This window comes from Alexandromys fortis, unplaced genomic scaffold, assembly GCF_014885135.2.
Source record: "Alexandromys fortis isolate MF-2015 unplaced genomic scaffold, M_Fortis_MF-2015_v1.1 scaffold_9, whole genome shotgun sequence".
In the NCBI taxonomy this organism is placed as follows: domain Eukaryota; kingdom Metazoa; phylum Chordata; class Mammalia; order Rodentia; family Cricetidae; genus Alexandromys; species Alexandromys fortis.
This window is the reverse complement of record NW_026067892.1, coordinates 7,022,507-7,041,706: the sequence shown is the minus strand read 5'-3', so window position 1 is coordinate 7,041,706 and position 19,200 is coordinate 7,022,507. Positions and strand designations below refer to the sequence as shown.

The window sequence follows — 19,200 nt, the reverse complement described above, 5'->3', positions numbered from 1 at the left end:
CTCTGAACTTTTATTTTCTTTATCTTGTGTCTGTCTGTGTCATTACACTGTATTCTGAAACATAGTCTTGGCACAGCACACCCACCAGATGGGTCACCTTATTTCTCAGAGGAGGTCAGTGCTATTGGGTCTAAGATCTGGACAGTAAGAACTGTCTCCTGAGTTGTCTCCTCTGGGTCTCTTTTTTTTTTTTTAATATTTATTTATTTATTATGTATACAATATTCTGTCTGTGTGTATGCTCGAAGGCCAGGAGAGGGCACCAGACCCCATTACAAATGGTTGTGAGCTACCATGTGGGTGCCGGGAATTGAACTCAGGACCTTTGGAAGAGCAGGCAATGCTCTTAACCTCTGAGCCATCTCTCCAGCCCCCCCCCCCCCCCCGGGTCTCTTTTATGTTGGCAGTTCTTTCTTTAGATATCTTAGCCGAGGCTGACTGTCTGTACCTGAACAGGGCCCTTAAACGTTGGCCAGAAGTTCTGTTTGGGTAGCAGTAGATGGTCACTGAATGGCGAGCAAACCTTTTTCTGGATCTGGGCATCTATTTTGTGGGCTGTTCAGTTTCTAGAGTAGCTTCATTCCGTTCTTCCCTGGTGCAACTGCTAGTACTCAGGTCAGAATCAGAGGTGACCAGTATCCTTGTAGCCTTATCATGGCTTCCTCTACATCATTTATCCAGAGATTGGTCCCATTTCCTCAATGGTGTAAAGAAATAAGTAAGAATCTCTTGTCTGCTGCAGGCTTGGTTTTGTGATGGATTTAACCTTTTTATAATTGTTCACAGTTGTTAAGATGGCAGTTATGTGGTCAAACATAAATGTAGCTGCAGGCTTTTCTATCTGTTGACCAGGCAGTTTTGTGGTCTTGTGGAGGGCTGGCCCGGCTGTGGATTTTGTTTGTCTTTTGTTTTGTTTTATGAGGAAGGGTTTTCTCTGTGTAGCTCTGACTGTTCTAGAACTCACTGTGTAGATCAGGCTGACCTCAAACTCACAGAGATCCACCTGCCTCTGCCCTTTGAGCACTGGGATTAAAGGTGTGTGCCAGCATGCCTGGTCCAGCTTTGTCTCTGAAGGACTCCCCAGGACACAGTGACTGCATGGTGACTGGAACACCTTGGGGCAGACTGCTTCCTCTGTTCTCTTCTCTGGTACATTCATCCTGATGTCTTTGGTTCTGTTGCAGGTCGCCCACGGCACCCTTAGTGACAGTGCCCTTGATGCTGTGGAGACACGGAAGGACCTGTTGGGAGCCAGTGGGCTCATGCTACTGCTTCCTCCCAAAGTGAAGACTGAGGACGTGGCAGAGGAGGACCTGTACTGGCTGTCGGCCCTGCTGCAGCTCAAGCAGTTGCTTCAGGCCAAGCCCTTCCAGCCTGCGCTTCCGCTGGTGGTTCTCGTGCCCAGCTCCAAAGGAGACTCCATGGAGAAGGAAGTGGAGGATGGTTTGTGAAAGACGTTTCATTCATGGTTTTAGTTTTTAATTAGTGGGTGGAGCTTGAGTTTGATGGATGGCAGACAGTACATCCTTTGAGACTAGAAGGTTCTTGTCTACTGAATGGTGGGCCAAGACTAGCACTGGGATATGTCACATGTGGAAATGAACGTTATTACATGGGACCTTTCTCCTTTTCTCTTACAGGTCTGATGTTACAGGATTTGGTTTCAGCTAAGCTGATTTCAGATTACATTGTTGTTGAGATCCCTGATTCTGTTAATGATTTACAAGGCACAGTGAAGGTAAGTTCCATCATTTTTAAAGCTCTATCAAGACACTTGTTTCTCCCTCTTCTGATATATCTTAAATTCTAATTGGTGGTTTTGTTTGTTGGTTGGTTGGTTTTTAAAGATAACATCATGTAGGGCAGCCTAGCCTCATATTTGCTCGGTAGCCAGGGTAACCTAGAGCTGATCATTCTGCCGCTCCCTCTTCTGTTGGGATTGTAGCATGAACCGTCATGTCCAGCTTACATTAGGGATTTCCATTTTAATACTTACTTACTTACTTACTTATTTATTTATTTATTTATTTATTTATTTATTTATTTATTTATTATGTATGCAATATTCTTTCTATGTGTGTGCCTGAAGGCCAGAAGAGGGCACCAGACCTCATTACAGATGGTTGTGAGCCACCATGTGGTTGCTGGGAATTGAACTCAGGACCTTTGGAAGAGCAGGCAATGCTCTTAACCGCTGAGCCATCTCTCCAGCCCCTCCATTTTAATCTTATGCCTTATACATACATATAACTTTCTAAAGATATAGGCAGGAATAAAAATAAAATTTAAAAAATGCCCCATAGTTATGCTTTCAGTAATATATGAAATTGCTCACATAGGTTTTTTGACTTTGCTTTTATGAATTTAAAATGTTATATTGGTTCAATTTTTTTAGAGTGATTGTACTTGGAAAAGATAAATAAGTAGAGATTTCCTAAAAAGGTCTGCTAAAATTATTATAGGAAAAGAAGTATAGGAATTAGTAAGACTAACTATATGGCCTGAGGATGTAGCTCAGTGGTACGATATCCCCTTACCATGTAAAATGTTCTAGGTTGTATTTCTAGCACTATATGAACACAAAACAGAACAAAAGTCCTACAGGAAGAGGTAACTGCAGGTTGTGAAGCATCCTGGAATTCAGAGAAGCTGCTAATTCTAGGACTAAGATGGTGTGGCTCTGCTTCAGTGGGCAAAGGAAGAACTGAGGTCCTACATCCTTCCAGGAGGGCTCTGCAGCCTCCACTTAATTGGTTGAATAGTATTCATGGGCCCCCCCTTTGGTGCCTCTGTAAGACCTGTCTCCAGGGTTCTAGGAATCCACACTCCAGCACAGAGGGCTTGTTTCCCTACTGCCGTGCCTGAGATTCTGTTCTTGCACTACTTTCCTTCCATAGCCATGGGAAGAATGCTAAGCCCCTTTGAAAGCTGCTTTTTAAAGAGGGTGTGAATTGTTTGACTCCATCCCCCAGTTGTCTTATTCCTCAGGTTTCTGGAGCAGTCCAGTGGCTGGTCTCCCGATGCCCTCAAGACCTGGACCTTTGCTGCCAGACCCTTATTCAGTATGTTGAAGATGGGATCAGCCGTGAGTTCAGTGGTCGTTTTTTCCACGACAGAAGAGAGAGGCGCCTGGGTGGCCTGGCCTCCCAAGAGCCCAGCACCATTATTGAGTTGTTCAATAGTGTGCTCCAGTTCCTGGCCTCTGTGGTGTCCTCTGAACAGCTGTGTGACATCTCCTGGCCTGTCACGGAGTTTGCTGAGGTGGGAGGCAGCCAGCTTCTTCCTCATCTGCACTGGAACTCAGCAGAGCATCTAGCTTGGCTGAAGCAAGCTGTGCTTGGCTTCCAGCTTCCACAGATGGATCTCCCACCTACAGGAGGTGTGTACTCACTCTAAGGGCTAGCTTCCTGTTCCCTTCTTGTTTAGTGGCATTGTACCAGGTGTGGGTTCCAGTGTGAAGTTCACAGTCCCCCTCTGTGCACCTACCTACACCAACTGTTAGGTCTGAGGTGGAAGGAAACAGGGTTTTATGACATAGAACTTGTCCTTTCCCCATAACAGTCCTGAGACTGTCCCACCTGCCCCACAGGTCCTACTTAGCCGCCATGTGTGAGGCTGATGCGACTGTCTCTGAGCTGCTGGCCTTGCTGGGGCCACAGCACTCAAGTGCTAGTTTATGCCAGTGCTCCTGTGAGCCTGGCTGTGCCGACTGTGCCTGGAGGATGGGGCCTGTGGTCTGTTTGATGCAGACCCCACAGGTAGTCTGGGCTGGCTCAAACCTGCTGATGCAGGGCCTGTTCTTTCCTATTTAATGACACTGGGAAGGCAGGAGCCTGCTGGCTATTTAGCTGACAGAGCTTGTAGCCTTATTATATATTCTCAATACTTCGTAACTACACAGTAGCCCTCTTCTAAGGAGATAGAGCATTAGTAATATTTCATGTTCACTGGTAACTTTCTTTGCAGCGCCCTGGCTCCCTGTGTGTTCCATGATCGTTCAGTATACCTCCCAGATTCCCAGCTCATGCCAGACCCAGCCTGTCCTCCAGTCCCAGGTGGAGAACCTGCTGTGCCGGACTTACCAGAAGTGGAAGAGCAAGAGCCTCTCTCTAGGCCAGGAGTCGGGGCCTTCAGTTGCTGAGATCCCATGGGATGACATCATCACCTTGTGCATCAATCACAAGCTGAGTGACTGGACACCCCCCAGACTTCCCATCACAGCAGGTAGTTGCCATCATGCAGCTGCTGCCCTAGGGGCTGGGTCTTCATGAGATTTCCCTGATCTAATTTTAACAAAAGAGGGGGTTGAGTTTTTGTTTGTTTCCTAAATAGGGTCTCACTGTGTACCTCTGACAAGCCAGGAACTCACTAAGTAAATAGTCTGGGCTAGCCTTGAACTCAGATCCACTTGCTTCTGCCTCCTGAGTAGTGAGATTAAAGGCAGGAATCACCATACCTGATTGAAAAATGTTTCTTGATATTCTTTCTTTTTCCTATGTCCCATCTTCCCTTTTCTTAGCTCTTCTCTTTAAGGTCACTGGTTTCCAGGTGACTTGACTTTGGGCAGGAACTAAGGTTTTACTGGGCATGGTGGTTCATATCTTTAATCTCAATACTCAGGAGGATCTCTGTGAGTTTGTGGCTAGTCTACATAGCAAGTTATAGGACAGCCAGGACTACATAGAGACACCATGTCACAAAAAACAATAACAGAGAGAGGGCTGGAGAGATGGCTCAGAGGCTAAGAGCAATGACTGCTCTTCCAGAGGTCCCGAGTTCAATTCCCAGCAACCACATGGTAGATCACAACCATCTGTAATGAGATCTGGTGCCCTTTTCTGGCCTGGAGTCATACACACAGACAGAATATTGTATACATAATAAATAAATAAATCATTAAAAAAAACAAACAAGAACAGTGTCAGGCACGGTGGTACCCACTGTTAGTTCCAACACTCGGGAGGCAGAGGCAGGCAGATCTCTGAGTTTAAGGCCACCGTGGTCTATAGAATGAATTCTAGGACAGCCAGGCAGGGATACACAGAGAAACCTTATCTTGAAAAAAATAAAAACTTTTTTTTTTTAAAAGGGGGGGTCCAGTAGAGCATAGACTCCCAAGGTTAGAGGGTTATTCCTGGCCCTCCCATTCTGCATGAATGAATAGACATATGTATATTTACATACATCTTAAATCTGTTTTTGTCCTGTTTTCTCAGAGGCACTGAGTGAAGATGGCCAGATATGTGTATATTTTTTCAAAAATCTCTTAAGAAAATATGATGTTCCCTTTTCATGGGAACAAGCCAGAATGCAGACCCAGAGGGAGCTACAGCTGAGTCAAAGACGGTGAGTTCTCTGTCAGTGTGTGATAAGAATGCTGGTTTCCCGTCTCTTAAACCCAGTTCACAGATACCAGATGATGTCTTAGTATTCATTGTCTTGCAACTCCTAAAAGCATTCCCGAGCAGCCTTTGCCCCAGGATAAACAGTCTCAGCAGTAGAATTTATTAATAAAATTTGCTGCTACAATAGAAAAGCATATGGTTGTTTTAGTAAGTGTTGAAATAACTTTTGAAATTTTTTATTTATTTTGTATATAGGGATGTTCTGCCAACATGTATGGCAATGCACCATTTGCATGCCACTGTTGTCTGTTCTAAAACTTGAGTTGCAGACAGTTGTGAGCCAGCATGCAGGAGCTGGGAAAAGAACCTGGATTCTTTGGACGAGAACTCAACTGCTGGCTCATCTATGTCACCCCTAAAATGAGCTTCAGACTTAAACTCAGGGTCAGATAGATGGATCAGTGGGTCAAAGTACTTGCCTGTAAGCCTGGCAGCCTGAGTTTGAACCCTGGTGTCCACTTAAGGTGGAAGGAGAGAACCGGCTTCACAGAATTGTTCTTTGACCTCTATATGTACCATGAACTAGGCTGCTGTCTTAGTTTCATTTTTATTGCTATGGTAAAAAACTCTGACAGAAGAAACTTGGAGAAAGGGGTCATTTTAGCTTCTTATTGTAGGTAACAGTTTATCAGTTGCGAAAGTCAAAGCAGGCACTTGAAGCAGCAGTCACAGTTAGAATGCATGCATGCATGCTTGATTCCCTCAGAGACTGGTGCTGCACATGGTGGTTAGAGTCTTCCCACACCTACTGACGGAATCAAGAGTCCCCACAGACATGCCTGCAGACCCGCTCGCTCTAGACTGTCCCCACAGACATGCCTGCAGACCCGCTCCCTCTAGACAGTCCCCACAGACATGCCTGCAGACCTGCTCGCTCTAGACAGTCCCTCATGATGATCTTGCATTGTTTCAAGCTGATAGTTCAAACTACATACCATAAAACTAATTTTAAAAAAAACCAGTAAAATAAAAGTAACAACAACAAAAATCCTGCCCTTTAATAAAACATTAGACAGAAAAGGCAGAACCAGCCTTTGCTGTCCATGTTGGCACTAACAATGGTGAAGAACACTCGGCTCTTGCAGAGCACCCCAGGCTCGATTCCCAGCCCCCAAGTGTTGGGTCACAACCACCCATAACATCAGTTCCGGGGAGCTGATACTCTCTTCCGAACTCCTTGGGCACCAGGCACATGTGTAGTACACATACATACAATACTCATACACATAAACTAAATCTTAAAAAAGATCTACTTGTAAGCTTACTATATGGAGCTGAAGAGAGTTAAGTAGTTAGGAGCATTTGTCGCTCTTCTGGGGGACTCAAGTTTGATTTCCAGCACCCGTGTGGTCCTCAGTCACCTGGAACTCCCGTGCTTGGATTTCCTCTTCTGCTTCCATAGCTCCTGCATGTTTGAAGTACACATAAACTCAACAGAGGCCAAATACGTATACATAAAATAAATCTTAAAATGCAAACACACATGAGAGAGAGAGAGAGAGACAGACAGACAGACAGACAGACTAACTGGTATAAGAAATAAAGCCCTAGATTGAAGCAGCTCTGAGAACCCAGTGCCTCTAGATAGTGGAACTTTTGAAAGCAGTAGTCTCTTTCTCTCTTTCTGTTTTTTTGAGACAGGATCTCACTCTGTAACTCTGGCTGGCCTGGAACTACAATGTCTCTGCTTCCCAGGTGTTGGAACTAAAGGCACATGCTACCACACCTGGCCAACAGTGTCTCTTGATGTGTATGAGAATCACTGTCTCTTGTTGAGGGAAGTCCTGAGGCAGGCACAGGCTGACATGAGCATAAACCGTCCGATAGAGTGCATGGATCTTGAGACTTTTGTTCATAGACTAAACATGTGTCCAGCTGTGTCTGTGTGCTTTGCATCCTTCTTAACCATAAGAACTTCCACACTTGTGCTTTCAGTTCGGGGACAAAGGCTTTTCATCCTTCTGCAAGCAGTTTTCCTACTCCACTGCTTCATGTGCACCATAAAGGGAAGAAAAATGAGGAGAGTGGCCGAGAGGGGAACTTCAGTACAGACAATCTGATGCGCGGCGCTTCAGCGGAAGAGCTCCTGGCACAGTGTCTGTCCAGCAGTCTGCTGGAGGAGAAGGAAGAGAACAAAAGGTGGGTCTGCCCCCCTCCTGTGTACGTGTGCTATTCATTCCACTTTGTGCAGGAGTGGGCGCCTTCTGCTCGGGTAAGTCAAGACAGCCAGTGGTAGAGGAGCAGCTGGGCCAGCAGGGGCTATAATGATGGGACTGTTTTAAAAAAGAAAAGAAGGAAGACGTTTATAAGAAAAGCTTGGGACTAGAGAGATGGCTCAGAGGTTAAGAGCACTTGCTGCTTTTCCAGAGTCCCCAGTTTGGTACCCACACCCACATCAGACGGCTCATAACCATCTGTAACTCCAACTTCACAGAATCTGATACTCTGGCTTTTCTAAGCACTCATGTGTATTCACAGATGTACACACACACACACACACCTATATAATACTTTTAATTTTTTTATTGTTTTTATTGAGCTATGTATTTTTCTCCACTCCCCTTCTGCCCTCTTCCATGGTCCCCATGCTCCCAATTTACTCAGAAGATCTTGTCTTTTTCTACTTCCCATGTAGATTAGATCCATGTATGTCTCTCTTAGGGTCCTCATTATTGTCTAGGTTCTCTGGTCTAAGTAAACTGTAGGCTGGTTTTTCTTTGCTTTATGTCTAAAAGCCACTTATGAGTGAGTACAAATGATAATTGTCTTTCTGGGTCTGGGTTACCTCACTCAATATGACGTTTTCTAGATCCAGCCATTTGCCTGCAAATTTCAAGATGTCATTATTTTTTTCTGCTGTGTAGTACTCCATTGTGTAAATATACCACATTTTCCTTATCCATTCTTTGATCGAGGGGCATTTAGGTTGTTTCCAGGTTCTGGCTATGACAAACAATGCTGCTATGAACATAGTTGAGCACATGTCTTTGTGGCACAATTGAGCATCCTTTGGCATTGCTCACTAGTGGTATTGCTGGGTCTTGAGGTAGGTTGCTTCCTAATTTTCTGAAAATTGTCATACTAATATTCAAAGGGGCTGTACCCACTAGCAATGTAGGAGTGTTCCCTTTACCCCACATCCTCTCCAGAATAAGTTGTCATCAGTGTTTTTGATCTTGGCCATTCTTACAGGTGTAAGAGGGAATCTTAAGAGTTGTTTTGATTTGTATTTCTCTGATGACTAAGGATGTTGAACATTGCCTTAAGTATCTTTTAGCCATTTTAGATTCCTCTGTTGAAAGTTCTTTGTTTAGGTCTCTACCCCATTTTTTTTATTGGATTATTTGTTCTTTTAATGACCAATTTATTGAGTTCTTTGTATATTTTAGAGATCAGACCTCTGTCTGATGTTGGGTTGGTGAAGATCTTTTCCCATTCTGTAGGCTGCTGTTTTGTCTTGTTGACTGTCCTTTGCTTTACAGAAGCTTCTCAGTTTTTGGAGGTCCCATTTATTAATTGTTGCTCTCAGTGTCTGTGCTACTGGGGTTATATTTAGGAAGTGGTCTCCTGTGCCAATGCATTCAAGTGTACTTCCCACTTTCTCTTCTATGAGGTTTAGTATGGTTGGTTTTATGTTGAGGTCTTTGATCTGTTTGGACTTGAGTTTTGTGCATGGCAATAGATAGGATCTATTTTCATTCTTCTACATGTTGATATCCAGTTATGCCAGCACCATTTGTTGAATATGCTTTCTTTTTTCCATTTTATACTTTTTGCTTTTTTGTCAAAAATCAGGTGTTCATAGGTGTGTAGATTGATGTCTGGGTCTTAGATTCTATGGGTTCTCCTGTCTGTTTGTATGCCAATACTAGGCTGTAGTAGAGTTTGAAGTCAGGGATTGTGATGTCTTCAGAGGTTCTTTTATTGTACAGGATTGTTTTGGCTATCCTGAGTTTTTTGCTTTTCCATATGAAGTTGAGTACTGTTCTTTCGAGATCTGTGGAGAATTTTGCTGGGCATTACGTTGAATCTATAGATTGCTCTTAGTAAGATTGTCATTTTTACTATGTTAATTCTACCTACCCAAGAACATGGGAGATCTTTCCACTTTCTGGTGTCTTCTTTAATTTCTTTCTTCAAAGATTTAAAGTTCTTGTCATACAGGTCTTCTGCTTGTTTGGTTAGAGTTACTCTGAGATATTTTATGCTGTTTGTGGCTATTGTGAAGGGTGATGTTTCTCTGATTTCTTTCTCAGCCCATTTATCTTCTGTATAAAGGAGGGCTATTGATTCTTTTGAGTTAATCTTGTAACCTTGTTTTTTATTTTTCAAGAAAGGGTTTCTTTGTGTAACTCTGACTGTCCTGGAACTAGCTTTGTAGACCAGGCTGGCCTCAAATTTACATACCCGGGATTAAAGGCATGGGCCACCACCACCTGACTCTAAAAGTATAAGCTCTTAAAAGATGACCATGCTCTAGATAGAATGTGTCTAAGGTTTATCATTTATCATTGGCTTCGTTGTTTATTATTTTAAAGTCAATTTTCTAGAGGAAAATATGTTTAGCTAAGGCTACGTAACTTCTGCCATGACTGGTCACAGCCTTTGTCCCTTGGGGAGCCTGTGGCTTCAGTGGATCATTTCCTACTAGATGGGAGGAGCTCCTCCACATAACTCAACTTCCCTTCCTCTGTCCTGTCCTCTTCTGGTCCTCACTGGATGGTCTTTTTACTGCGAGATAGAGTTGGGAGATAGACGTTTGTAAAGGTTGTCTTCCTCCCACCTCTGCCTGCCCTCTCTGCCCAGCAGAGTATCGTGGGCCTGTTGTACCTCTCCCACAGTTGCTGGAGCCGAGCACCCCATCTTTAGTCGCTGTCAGCTCGCCCTGGGTTGCGACTTCACTTCCAGCCTCCTCACAGCACCCAGCACCTGGGGCTCTCTGAGACATTGCCCTTCCCTCTACTCGATCATGCATGTCAGCCCACAATCCTGCAGACAGACGGACACATCTTTCTGTGTGGCCTCAGTTCTCTCTTGCCACCACTGCATGCTTCTCCTTTAATAGTAAAACTGTAAGTAAAGCTAGCGGTGTTAGTCATTGTTCGTCCCTTTTGCATTTTCAGCCTGCACACTTGAACCTGGTCATGCGCCCTGGCCCTGTCAGTGATCGCATCCTTGCTTCTCATCCTTGTTTCTAGTCCCCTTCAAGGATTTTCCTGTTTTTCTCCAGCATCCAGATCTACTCTCTCTCTGGACTTCATCTCTGCTTCTTACATGCCTACTCACTCCTCCATAATTTCATCCAGTTTCATGAGTATTTAAATACTGTCAATCCTGTAATAAATCAAAAGTTCCACAGGGTTGTCCTCTGACTCCACATGGGCATCCTCGTCCACATGTACACATGGGCACACAGAAGAGTCGGTGAGAAACGTAAGATGAGTGGTAGTTAAGCTTTTACTTTCCAGTGCTCTGACGTTCTCATTTTGAGCTGTCCTCCTGTTTCAGGTTTGAGGAGCAACTCCAGCAGTGGGTATCTCAAGACTCACAGGCATTTGCAGAGTCAACTTGCCTTCCTCTCTACCTTCCTCAGACACTCATATCTTTCCCTGACATTATCAAAACTCAGACTGTGCTGAAAACATCTACAACAAGGAGACCTCAGGTGAGAACGGGGGGCATTTGACATGTACAGAATTAAAGACTGAGAGAATGTGCCAGCCTCAGGGGACCATCCCTTTAATCCCCGCACTGCAAGAGTGTGAGGCCAGCCTGGTCTACTCAGTGAGTTCCAGGCAGTCAGGGCTACACAGGAAGCCTGGAACACTGTGTTAGATTCGTCCTGTGATGCATTAACACATGGAAGTTAGACCTTTAAACTTCATATGACAATGTTACTGAGTTCCTACCTGTGAAATAAATGGAGAAGATACCTAAACACAGTAAAAAATTGACTAGGGGCTAGGAATGTAGTCAGTTGGTAGAGCGCTTACCTGGCATGTAAAAAGCCTGGGGTGCATTCCCTAGCACTGAATAAACCATGCACCGAAAACCCTAGAGTTAAAGGCAGGAGGATCAGAAGTTCAGGGTCATCCTTGGCCACAGAGTTCACTGAAGGAAAGAACAGAGCAAACCTGTACATACTTGTGCCCATGTGCATTAGACAGAGTAACTATGGCATTGTCTTAGCTGCTTTTTACAGCTGATAAGACACCATGACCAAAAGTAACTTGAGGAGGAAAGGGCTTGTTTCACTCCATATGATGGTTCATCAGCAGGGGCAGTCAGGGAAGGAACCTAGAAGTGGAACTAGTGCAGATTCCGTGTATGAATCTGTCACCAGCTTGTTCCTCCTGGTTTGTTCAGCTTGCTTGCTTATAGCACCCAGGACTACCAGCCCAGGGATGGCACCACCCACAGTGAGCTGGAGCCTCCCACATCAATCATGAAAATGCGATGGAGGTGTTTTCTCAATTTGGAGGAGGTGCCTTCCTCCACAGTTGACTAGATTATGTTAAGGGGATGTAAAACTAGCCAGCATGATTGGCTGTTTGTCAGCTTGACACAGACACACCACTGTCCAACCAGGACTGCTCCTCTTTGATTTTTCTCCATCCAAGATCGCATGTTAATATGAATATCACAGTATAAAACATTTCAACTTTTAAAAGTCTCACAGTTTTAACAATTTAAACACTTTCCATGTGGTGGTGGTGCATGCCTTTAATCCCAGCACTCGGGAGGCAGAGGCAGGCAGAGAAACCTTGTCTTGAAAGAACCAAAACCAAACCAACCAAAAACATTTAAGTATTCTTTTAAAAAGTTCTATCTCTTTAAAACATCCAAAGACTCCCTAAAATATTCATAATCTCTGTAAAATAGCCAAAGTTTCTGTAAATATCCAGTCTCTTTAAAATTCCAAAGTCTCTTTGAAAGTTAAAAGTCTCTCAACGATGGGTACTTGTAAAATAAGAAATGAGTTACATATATTCTTATTCCAAGAAGGAAGAATAAGGGCACAGTCATAATCGTCAGGTGAACCCAGAGTCCGGCAGTGTAAAGCTTAGCGTCAGACTGTGATATTCACTCATGATCTTCTGGGCTCCGAGGAAATGCTTGGGCAGCTGTGTGTAGCACACACAGCTTGTCTGCTAGGCTCAGACTGGCCCCATCCACAGCTGCTGCTTTCCCTGGTGGTCGTCTCCACTGCAGCTGGTCTGCTCCTTCACCAGTAACTTCTTTCTCTTGGGCTCTCGTCAGGGACTCTAACCCTTTCCCATGGTACCAAGCCTTTTCTCACCAGGACCTGTTTAATCCTGGGCTTCTACTGTGGCTGAGAGCACCAGCAGCTTGGCCTGGCCTTCACTGTGCCAAGTCTCAGCTGCTCTTCATGATCCTTTCATACTTTCAAAACCAGTACGAGCTGGGAGAGTCTTACACTGCCAGGTTCAGCTCCCTCTGGACTACAGCTTCTGTGTGCTGAGCCTGAGTAAACACTTCACAGATTTCACCTCAGTGATGCTGGTCTCTTCTTAATCACAGCTGGCTCTTAAGTCCCAGCTGGCAGCATCCATTGTCCCAGCAAAGCGAAGCTTCACTATATCATACAAACAACTGTGGTGTTAGATGTATGTATAGTCAACAAATATCCCAAGCTGGGAGCCTGATTAAGCAATTTCAGTCCATAGAATAGTGTATGTGTCGTAGATGAAGCTGGAAAAATATAGGATAGAGACCAAGGGAGGATTCTGTTGAGTCCAAGAGACTCCAAATGATGTAAACATGAATCAGGTGTAATGCCTTCACAGATGACTCCTTTTGGCTTCTTTCTTATTCAACTAGAATGAAGGGGCAGGAGAGCAATTGCAGTTCTCAGAGATATCAGACATGTCGCTAACTGGAAGGCTGAAGCACCTGGAAAGGCTGATTCGAAGTTCAAAGGAAGAAGACGTTGCCTCTGAGCTCCACCTGTCTGCACTGCTGGACATGGTGGACATTTGAACAGTCTGACATGCGAGGTGTTGTTTTCTTTGTAATGGTTTTGTTTTCAACTAAATTATGCTATGCTCAGATGATTGGTGTCCTGTCAGAAATGAGATTATCAATTATGCAAATAAACTACTTGAGTCATCCGAGATCCTTCTTAGTTTTTGAATAAAAGGCGGTATGATGTCTTTAATAGTATTTGTGCTGTAACCTTAGACTGGCACTTCCCAGAGAATCCTGAAGAAGTTTTTATAAGTGTCTGGTTTTCTGTACATAGACATTTTGAGAATTTCGTGTATAAGTAGCTGAATTTACATCATTTCAGCCCCTCCCCCCACTCTGGAATTCCTGACGCATTCTACTTTAATGGTTGTTACATATATATACATATGCATACAATCTACTGAGTCTGTATAATGTTGCTGATATGTGTATGTGTTTAGGGCTGACCATTTGGAATTGGAGAACCTATTACAGGTCTCCTCCCTGACGAACCTGATCCTCCCTGCTTGTACTGTTTGAATAGATGATTAATTTCTTAGGAAAGTCTCTGACCCTGGTGTGCTAGACATCAGAAATGCAGGGACAAGGTCAACTCTGCTCATCAGGAGAGCCAGCAGACCTATGCATACATACATACATACATGAATACATACACATATACATACATGCTGTTGTGGTTTGAAAGAAAATGGCCCCCAAAGGGAGTGGCACTCTTTGGAGGTGTGGCTTTATAGGAGTAGGTATGGCCTTGTTGGAAGGAGTGTCACTGTGGGGGTGGGCTTTGAGGTCTCTATATATTCAAGTCATGCCCAGTGTCCTAGATTACTTCCTGTTACTTGAGAGTAAAGATGGAGAATTTTCAGCTCCTTCTCCAGCACCATGTCTGCTTGCATACCACCATGTCCTGACATGATAATAAATCTCTAAACCGAAAGTTATAGTGGTATGTTATTTGTGTTTTAGTAAATAAAGCCTGCCTGAAGATTAGAGGGCAAAGCAGCCATACTAGTCAGCCATACATGCCAGGCAATGGTGACATACACTTTTAATCCCAGGACTTGGGAGACAGAGGCAGACGGATTTCTGAGAGTTTAAGGCCATCCTGGGCTACACAAGATTGAGTCTGTCTAAAGGAAAAACAGCTCACACAAAGGTGATCCTGGCACAAGAATCCCATGCCTTTAATCCCAGCACTAGGGAGGTGGAGACAAGAGCGATATGGTTAGGTGGAGAGAGGAATATACAGGGGAAGAGACAGGAACTCATGGAGACGGGATCTTGCCCCTTCAGTCTGAAGATTTGCAAAAGGTCTCTAGTGGCTGGCTGTTTTGCTTTTCTGATCTTCAGGTTGAACCCCAATACCTGTTTTTATTATTCATGCTACAAAGCTAGCCCCATTTTTCTTTACAAGAGTTGCCATGGCCATGGTGTCTCTTCACCACAGTAGAATCCCTAAAATACATACATACAAACATATATACGTACATTTTGGAAGATGTGTATGGGTACATACATATTTAACGTAACTAAATGGTTTTGAGAGTGTATCATACACGAGAGAGCATGATGAAAGCCCAGAGGCACTAGTTGTTTGTGTGGCCAAATGAAAGGAACAGGCCAGCAGGCTCAGAATATATTCAGAGGGCCATGGGAATCAGTTGTGGAAGAACATTAAGCAGAAGTGACCTGGTCCTGTAAAAATAGCACATGGAAGCCAGGCGGTGGTGGTGCACGCCTTTAATCCCAGCACTCAGGAGGCAGGTGGATCTCCGAGTCCAGCCTGGTCAACAGAGTGAGTTCCCAGGAAGCCAGAGCTGTTAGATTGAGAAACCCTGTCTCTAAAAAACAAAACAAGAAGCATGTGGAAGGGACAGCTTGGCAGTTAAGAACACTGTGAGAGGTTTTTTTTTTTTTTTTTAAAGGAACAGTTCTGGCAGAAGACTGGTTTTTGGTTTCCAGCACTACATGGTGCTTACAACCTTCAGGAACTCCAGTTCCAGGAGATCTGACACCCTCCGTTGACCCCTGCAGGTACCATGCATATGGTGCACTACAAGGGTACAAAACACCCATTCACATAAATAAGTAAAATGGCATTTTGCAAGGAAGGGAAGAACGTATTAATAAACTTGATGTTCACTTTTTTTTTTAAAGATTTATTTATTATGTATACAACATTCCTTGCATGTATGCTTGCTTGTCAGAGGAGGGCACCAGATCTCATTACAGATGGTTGTGAGCCACCATGTGGTTGCTGGGAATTGAACTCAGGACCCTTGGAAGAGCAGTCAGTGCTCTTAACCTCTGAGCCATCTCTCCAGCCCCCATGATGTTGTTCACTTTTTTAAAACCGTGCACTAAGCATTTCCAGATTATCATCCTACAGCCCCTAATATTGCATTCAAGAAGAGCATGTAGCATCTCTGGTTCTCTTAAACCTGATACAGATGATGACCCTGCCACCACACCTGGTAATTGTTTCGTTCACTGAGCACAAACGCACTAGGAAGAAAGCCTATCTCATTATCAAAACCATCAGCAAGTCTCTCTCTTCCCCAAGCAAACACTACATCTTTAGGCTTTAAAACATGTTTATTGTATGTGTCTTAACGGAAACTTTACATTTTGCCTGTACGTGTGGACAAGTGTGTGCTACAGTGTATATGTGAAGGTCAAGTCGTCCCTCTGACTTCCATGTAAGTGTGGTAGCACATCATAGGACAATTTTCAGGGTCAGTTCTCTCCTTCCACCATATGGGATCTGGGAATTGAACTCCCATCATCAGACTTGGAGACAAGCACCTTTACCCACTGAGCCATCTGGCGGGCACATGTCTGCACGTGTGTGCATGCACGCGTGGATGTGAAAGGCTCAGAGGACAACTTATAGGAGCCAGTTCTCACCTTCCATCCTTGTTGAGGCAGGGGCTCTCATCTGTGGGGCTGTACCATATAACCCAGGCTAGCTGACCCTTGAGCTTCCAGCCAATTCTTTATTTCATTTTATGTCTATGAGTGTTTTGTCTGCATGTATGCCCATGTACCATGTGCATATCTAGTGCCAAAGAGGCTAGAAGAGGGTGTGGGATCCCCTGGAACTGGAGTTATATATGGTTACAAGCCACCATGGGGTGTTGGTACTCACACCCAGGTTCTCTGCTTTTCCAGTAGTGCTCTTAACCTCTCCAGTCCCCTCCAGGAAGTTCTTCTCTTCATCTCCAATCTCCTGATGGGGTGCCAGGATTACAGATACACACCACTGCTTCCTGCCTCACGTGGGTTTTAGGGGTCACACTCAGGTTGTAATTTTGTGTCAAGCGCTTTTACCTGCTGAGCCTTCTCAGTGTCTCCCCGCCTCAGTGAGACACTGTTTATTAATAAAGATCTGCCGTTAGTTTTTAAACATTTATTTATGGTGTGTTACATTTCTATTGCTGTAATATGGCACCATGACACAGGCAACTTATTTTTTTCTGCATACATTAACAGACATTAAGTTCTCAACAAGAGACTATAACACCAAATTGTTTAGCAGAAATCTGTTCAATTGAGAGACCAAATGGATCCAAGGAAGATGAAAATTAAATACTTAATCAAAAGGCACTAAGACACCACCTCAAAGCTACCGCCACAGTGGTAATAGGCTAGGGAAGACTACACTACAGCAAGTTATCTAATGAGAAAGTTAGCAGCTACAAAGCAAGAAGCAAGTCTCTTACAGAGGATTATGGTACAAGTACCATGATCACTGAGTCCAAGATATTTTTGGCTAGGAAAAGGTCAAGATGGCTGAAGGTAAAGCCAAAAGGAAAGGAACCAGTGTAGTGAATTCAAGCTATAGAGTTAAACAGATGGCAATGGATCAGGCTTCTTCTTCCCAAAGGCTAATTACTGCATTGAGCTACCTGCCCCTGCCTGACAGGGTGCTCAACTACTGGAACTATGTTTAAGGATGCTCAGGGCTCTTGCTAGGGTTTAGCACAAACCTCTGAAAATGTATCACATATGGGCTGACTTTGTTGCTATGAAGAAAAACCCCAAAGCGTTCCCGAGCAATGGAGTATGAGCTCTGTCAATTATGTCCTATGGACCTTGTGGAATATTCTCAATAGTCCATACATCTTTCAGCAGCTGACCTCTAGTCACCAGCTGCAAGGCTCACAAAATAAACAAGCAAGTCAGGATGAAACAACACAAGTAGGACATCCTAGCAGTTAACCACAATCTGTCCTTTTCCAATTTAGGCTAAATTCTAATGTAGCTAATGCGGAATGTAAAAATCTACACTGGAGCAAGCTGGGTCTTCTGCTGAACTCAAATACCAAGAAACATGAGGGATGGGTTGGTTTATTTTCAAAAAGCTTCAGAGGTTATTCTGTTATAAAGGAACATGGCTGAACAGGTAGGAGACAGACTCGCCATTGTGGGTTCTTCTGATGGCTTCTGCAAGGATCATGGAGATGTCAATCACCTGTATTTTGGAGCAGTGTTTCATCTTATCCTCCTGAGGTATGGTATTGGTGACTACTACTGCTTCAAAGCATGCGTTGTTGATACGGGAAATGGCTGGGCCAGAAAAGATTCCATGCGTCAGGATAGCATAAACTCTGGTAGCTCCAGCTGAGAGAAGTTTGTCAGCGGCATGACAGATTGTACCACAAGTGTCAGCCATGTCATCCACAAGAATAGCCACCCGATCCTTCACATCTCCTACCAGCACCATGCGGTCCACTTCATTGGCCTTCTTCCGTTCCTTGTGAATCAAGGCAAAATCCACATTCAGTCGGTCTGCAATGGAGGTCACTCTCTTGGCTCCACCAGCATCAGGTGAGACAATAGTACAGTTTTTCCACTCAGATATATTCTCCCTTATCCACTTGAGGACAGCTGGCTCTGCATATAAATTGTCCACTGGGATATCAAAAAAGCCCTGAATTTGAGATGCATGTAGATCCATGGTGATAATATGATCCGCTCCTGCGACAGATAGCATATTTGCCACAAGCTTAGCTGAGATGGGAGCCCGGCTCTTATCCTTTTTATCCTGGCGGGCATACGGGAAACACGGCATGACTGCAGTCACCCGGCTGGCCGAAGCAATCTTGCAAGCATTAATCATGATCAGAAGCTCCATTAGATTGTCATTTATCTCACCGCACCCACTCTGAACGATGTAGACATCCTCTCCACGTACGCTTTCTCCAATTTCCACACAGGTCTCCTGGTTGCTGAATTTCTTAGTCACCACCTTGCCTAGCTCCAGGCCCAGGCGGTCAGCAATTTTCTGGGATAAGTCCTGGTGGGAGCTCCCGCTGAAGATTTTAATATTAGGCATTTTGGGCAACTACACGGACGCGCTCTTTGCTCAGTGGTTCCTGCCGCTGCAGAGACTGGATACGAAGTCAGCCGGTAGCCTGAACACCTATCGCACCGCGTTCCTACTCCGCCATCTTACATCGACACAGGCAACTTATAAAAGAAACCATTTGGAGTGTTTAGAGGGATGGAACTCACGAGAGCATAGCAGGAAACATAGCAGTAAGTGGTAAGTTTATACCTCACCCCCGTGTTACACCTCCTCCAAAACGCCACACTTCCTAATTCTTCCCAAACAGTTCTATCAACAGGGGACCAATTATTTAAATGCACATCGGGGGAAACATTGTTTTCTCCTTCCATTTGTATTTTGAATTTAGCTAAGGCTTTTATCATCCACTTAGACCATGAGACCCAATATGGACAAGTTCAACAGAACCGCCATATACAGGCTGCCCATGCATGCTTCAGCATTGCCAGGGCATAAATT

General features: G+C 44.3%; 2 protein-coding genes across 2 annotated transcripts in view; one reads left to right on the top strand and one right to left on the bottom strand.

The window, feature by feature from the left end:
- Mcm3ap (minichromosome maintenance complex component 3 associated protein) overlaps positions 1-13,540 on the top strand; it is a 50,909-nt gene extending 37,369 nt beyond the window's left edge. Inside the window, exons 21-28 of the mRNA XM_050139882.1 lie at positions 1,185-1,443; positions 1,641-1,738; positions 2,989-3,379; positions 3,967-4,224; positions 5,217-5,346; positions 7,341-7,544; positions 10,914-11,070; positions 13,248-13,540. Of these exons, the coding sequence (XP_049995839.1) occupies positions 1,185-1,443; positions 1,641-1,738; positions 2,989-3,379; positions 3,967-4,224; positions 5,217-5,346; positions 7,341-7,544; positions 10,914-11,070; positions 13,248-13,406 (1,656 nt within the window). The 3' untranslated portion in view covers positions 13,407-13,540. The remainder of the gene's footprint in view (positions 1-1,184; positions 1,444-1,640; positions 1,739-2,988; positions 3,380-3,966; positions 4,225-5,216; positions 5,347-7,340; positions 7,545-10,913; positions 11,071-13,247) is intronic.
- Positions 13,541-16,785: 3,245 nt separating this feature from the next.
- LOC126501855 (ribose-phosphate pyrophosphokinase 1-like) overlaps positions 16,786-19,200 on the bottom strand; it is a 6,064-nt gene continuing 3,649 nt past the window's right edge. Inside the window, exon 2 of the mRNA XM_050142731.1 lies at positions 16,786-18,863. Within this exon, the coding sequence (XP_049998688.1) occupies positions 17,773-18,729 (957 nt within the window). The 5' untranslated portion in view covers positions 18,730-18,863 and the 3' untranslated portion in view covers positions 16,786-17,772. The remainder of the gene's footprint in view (positions 18,864-19,200) is intronic.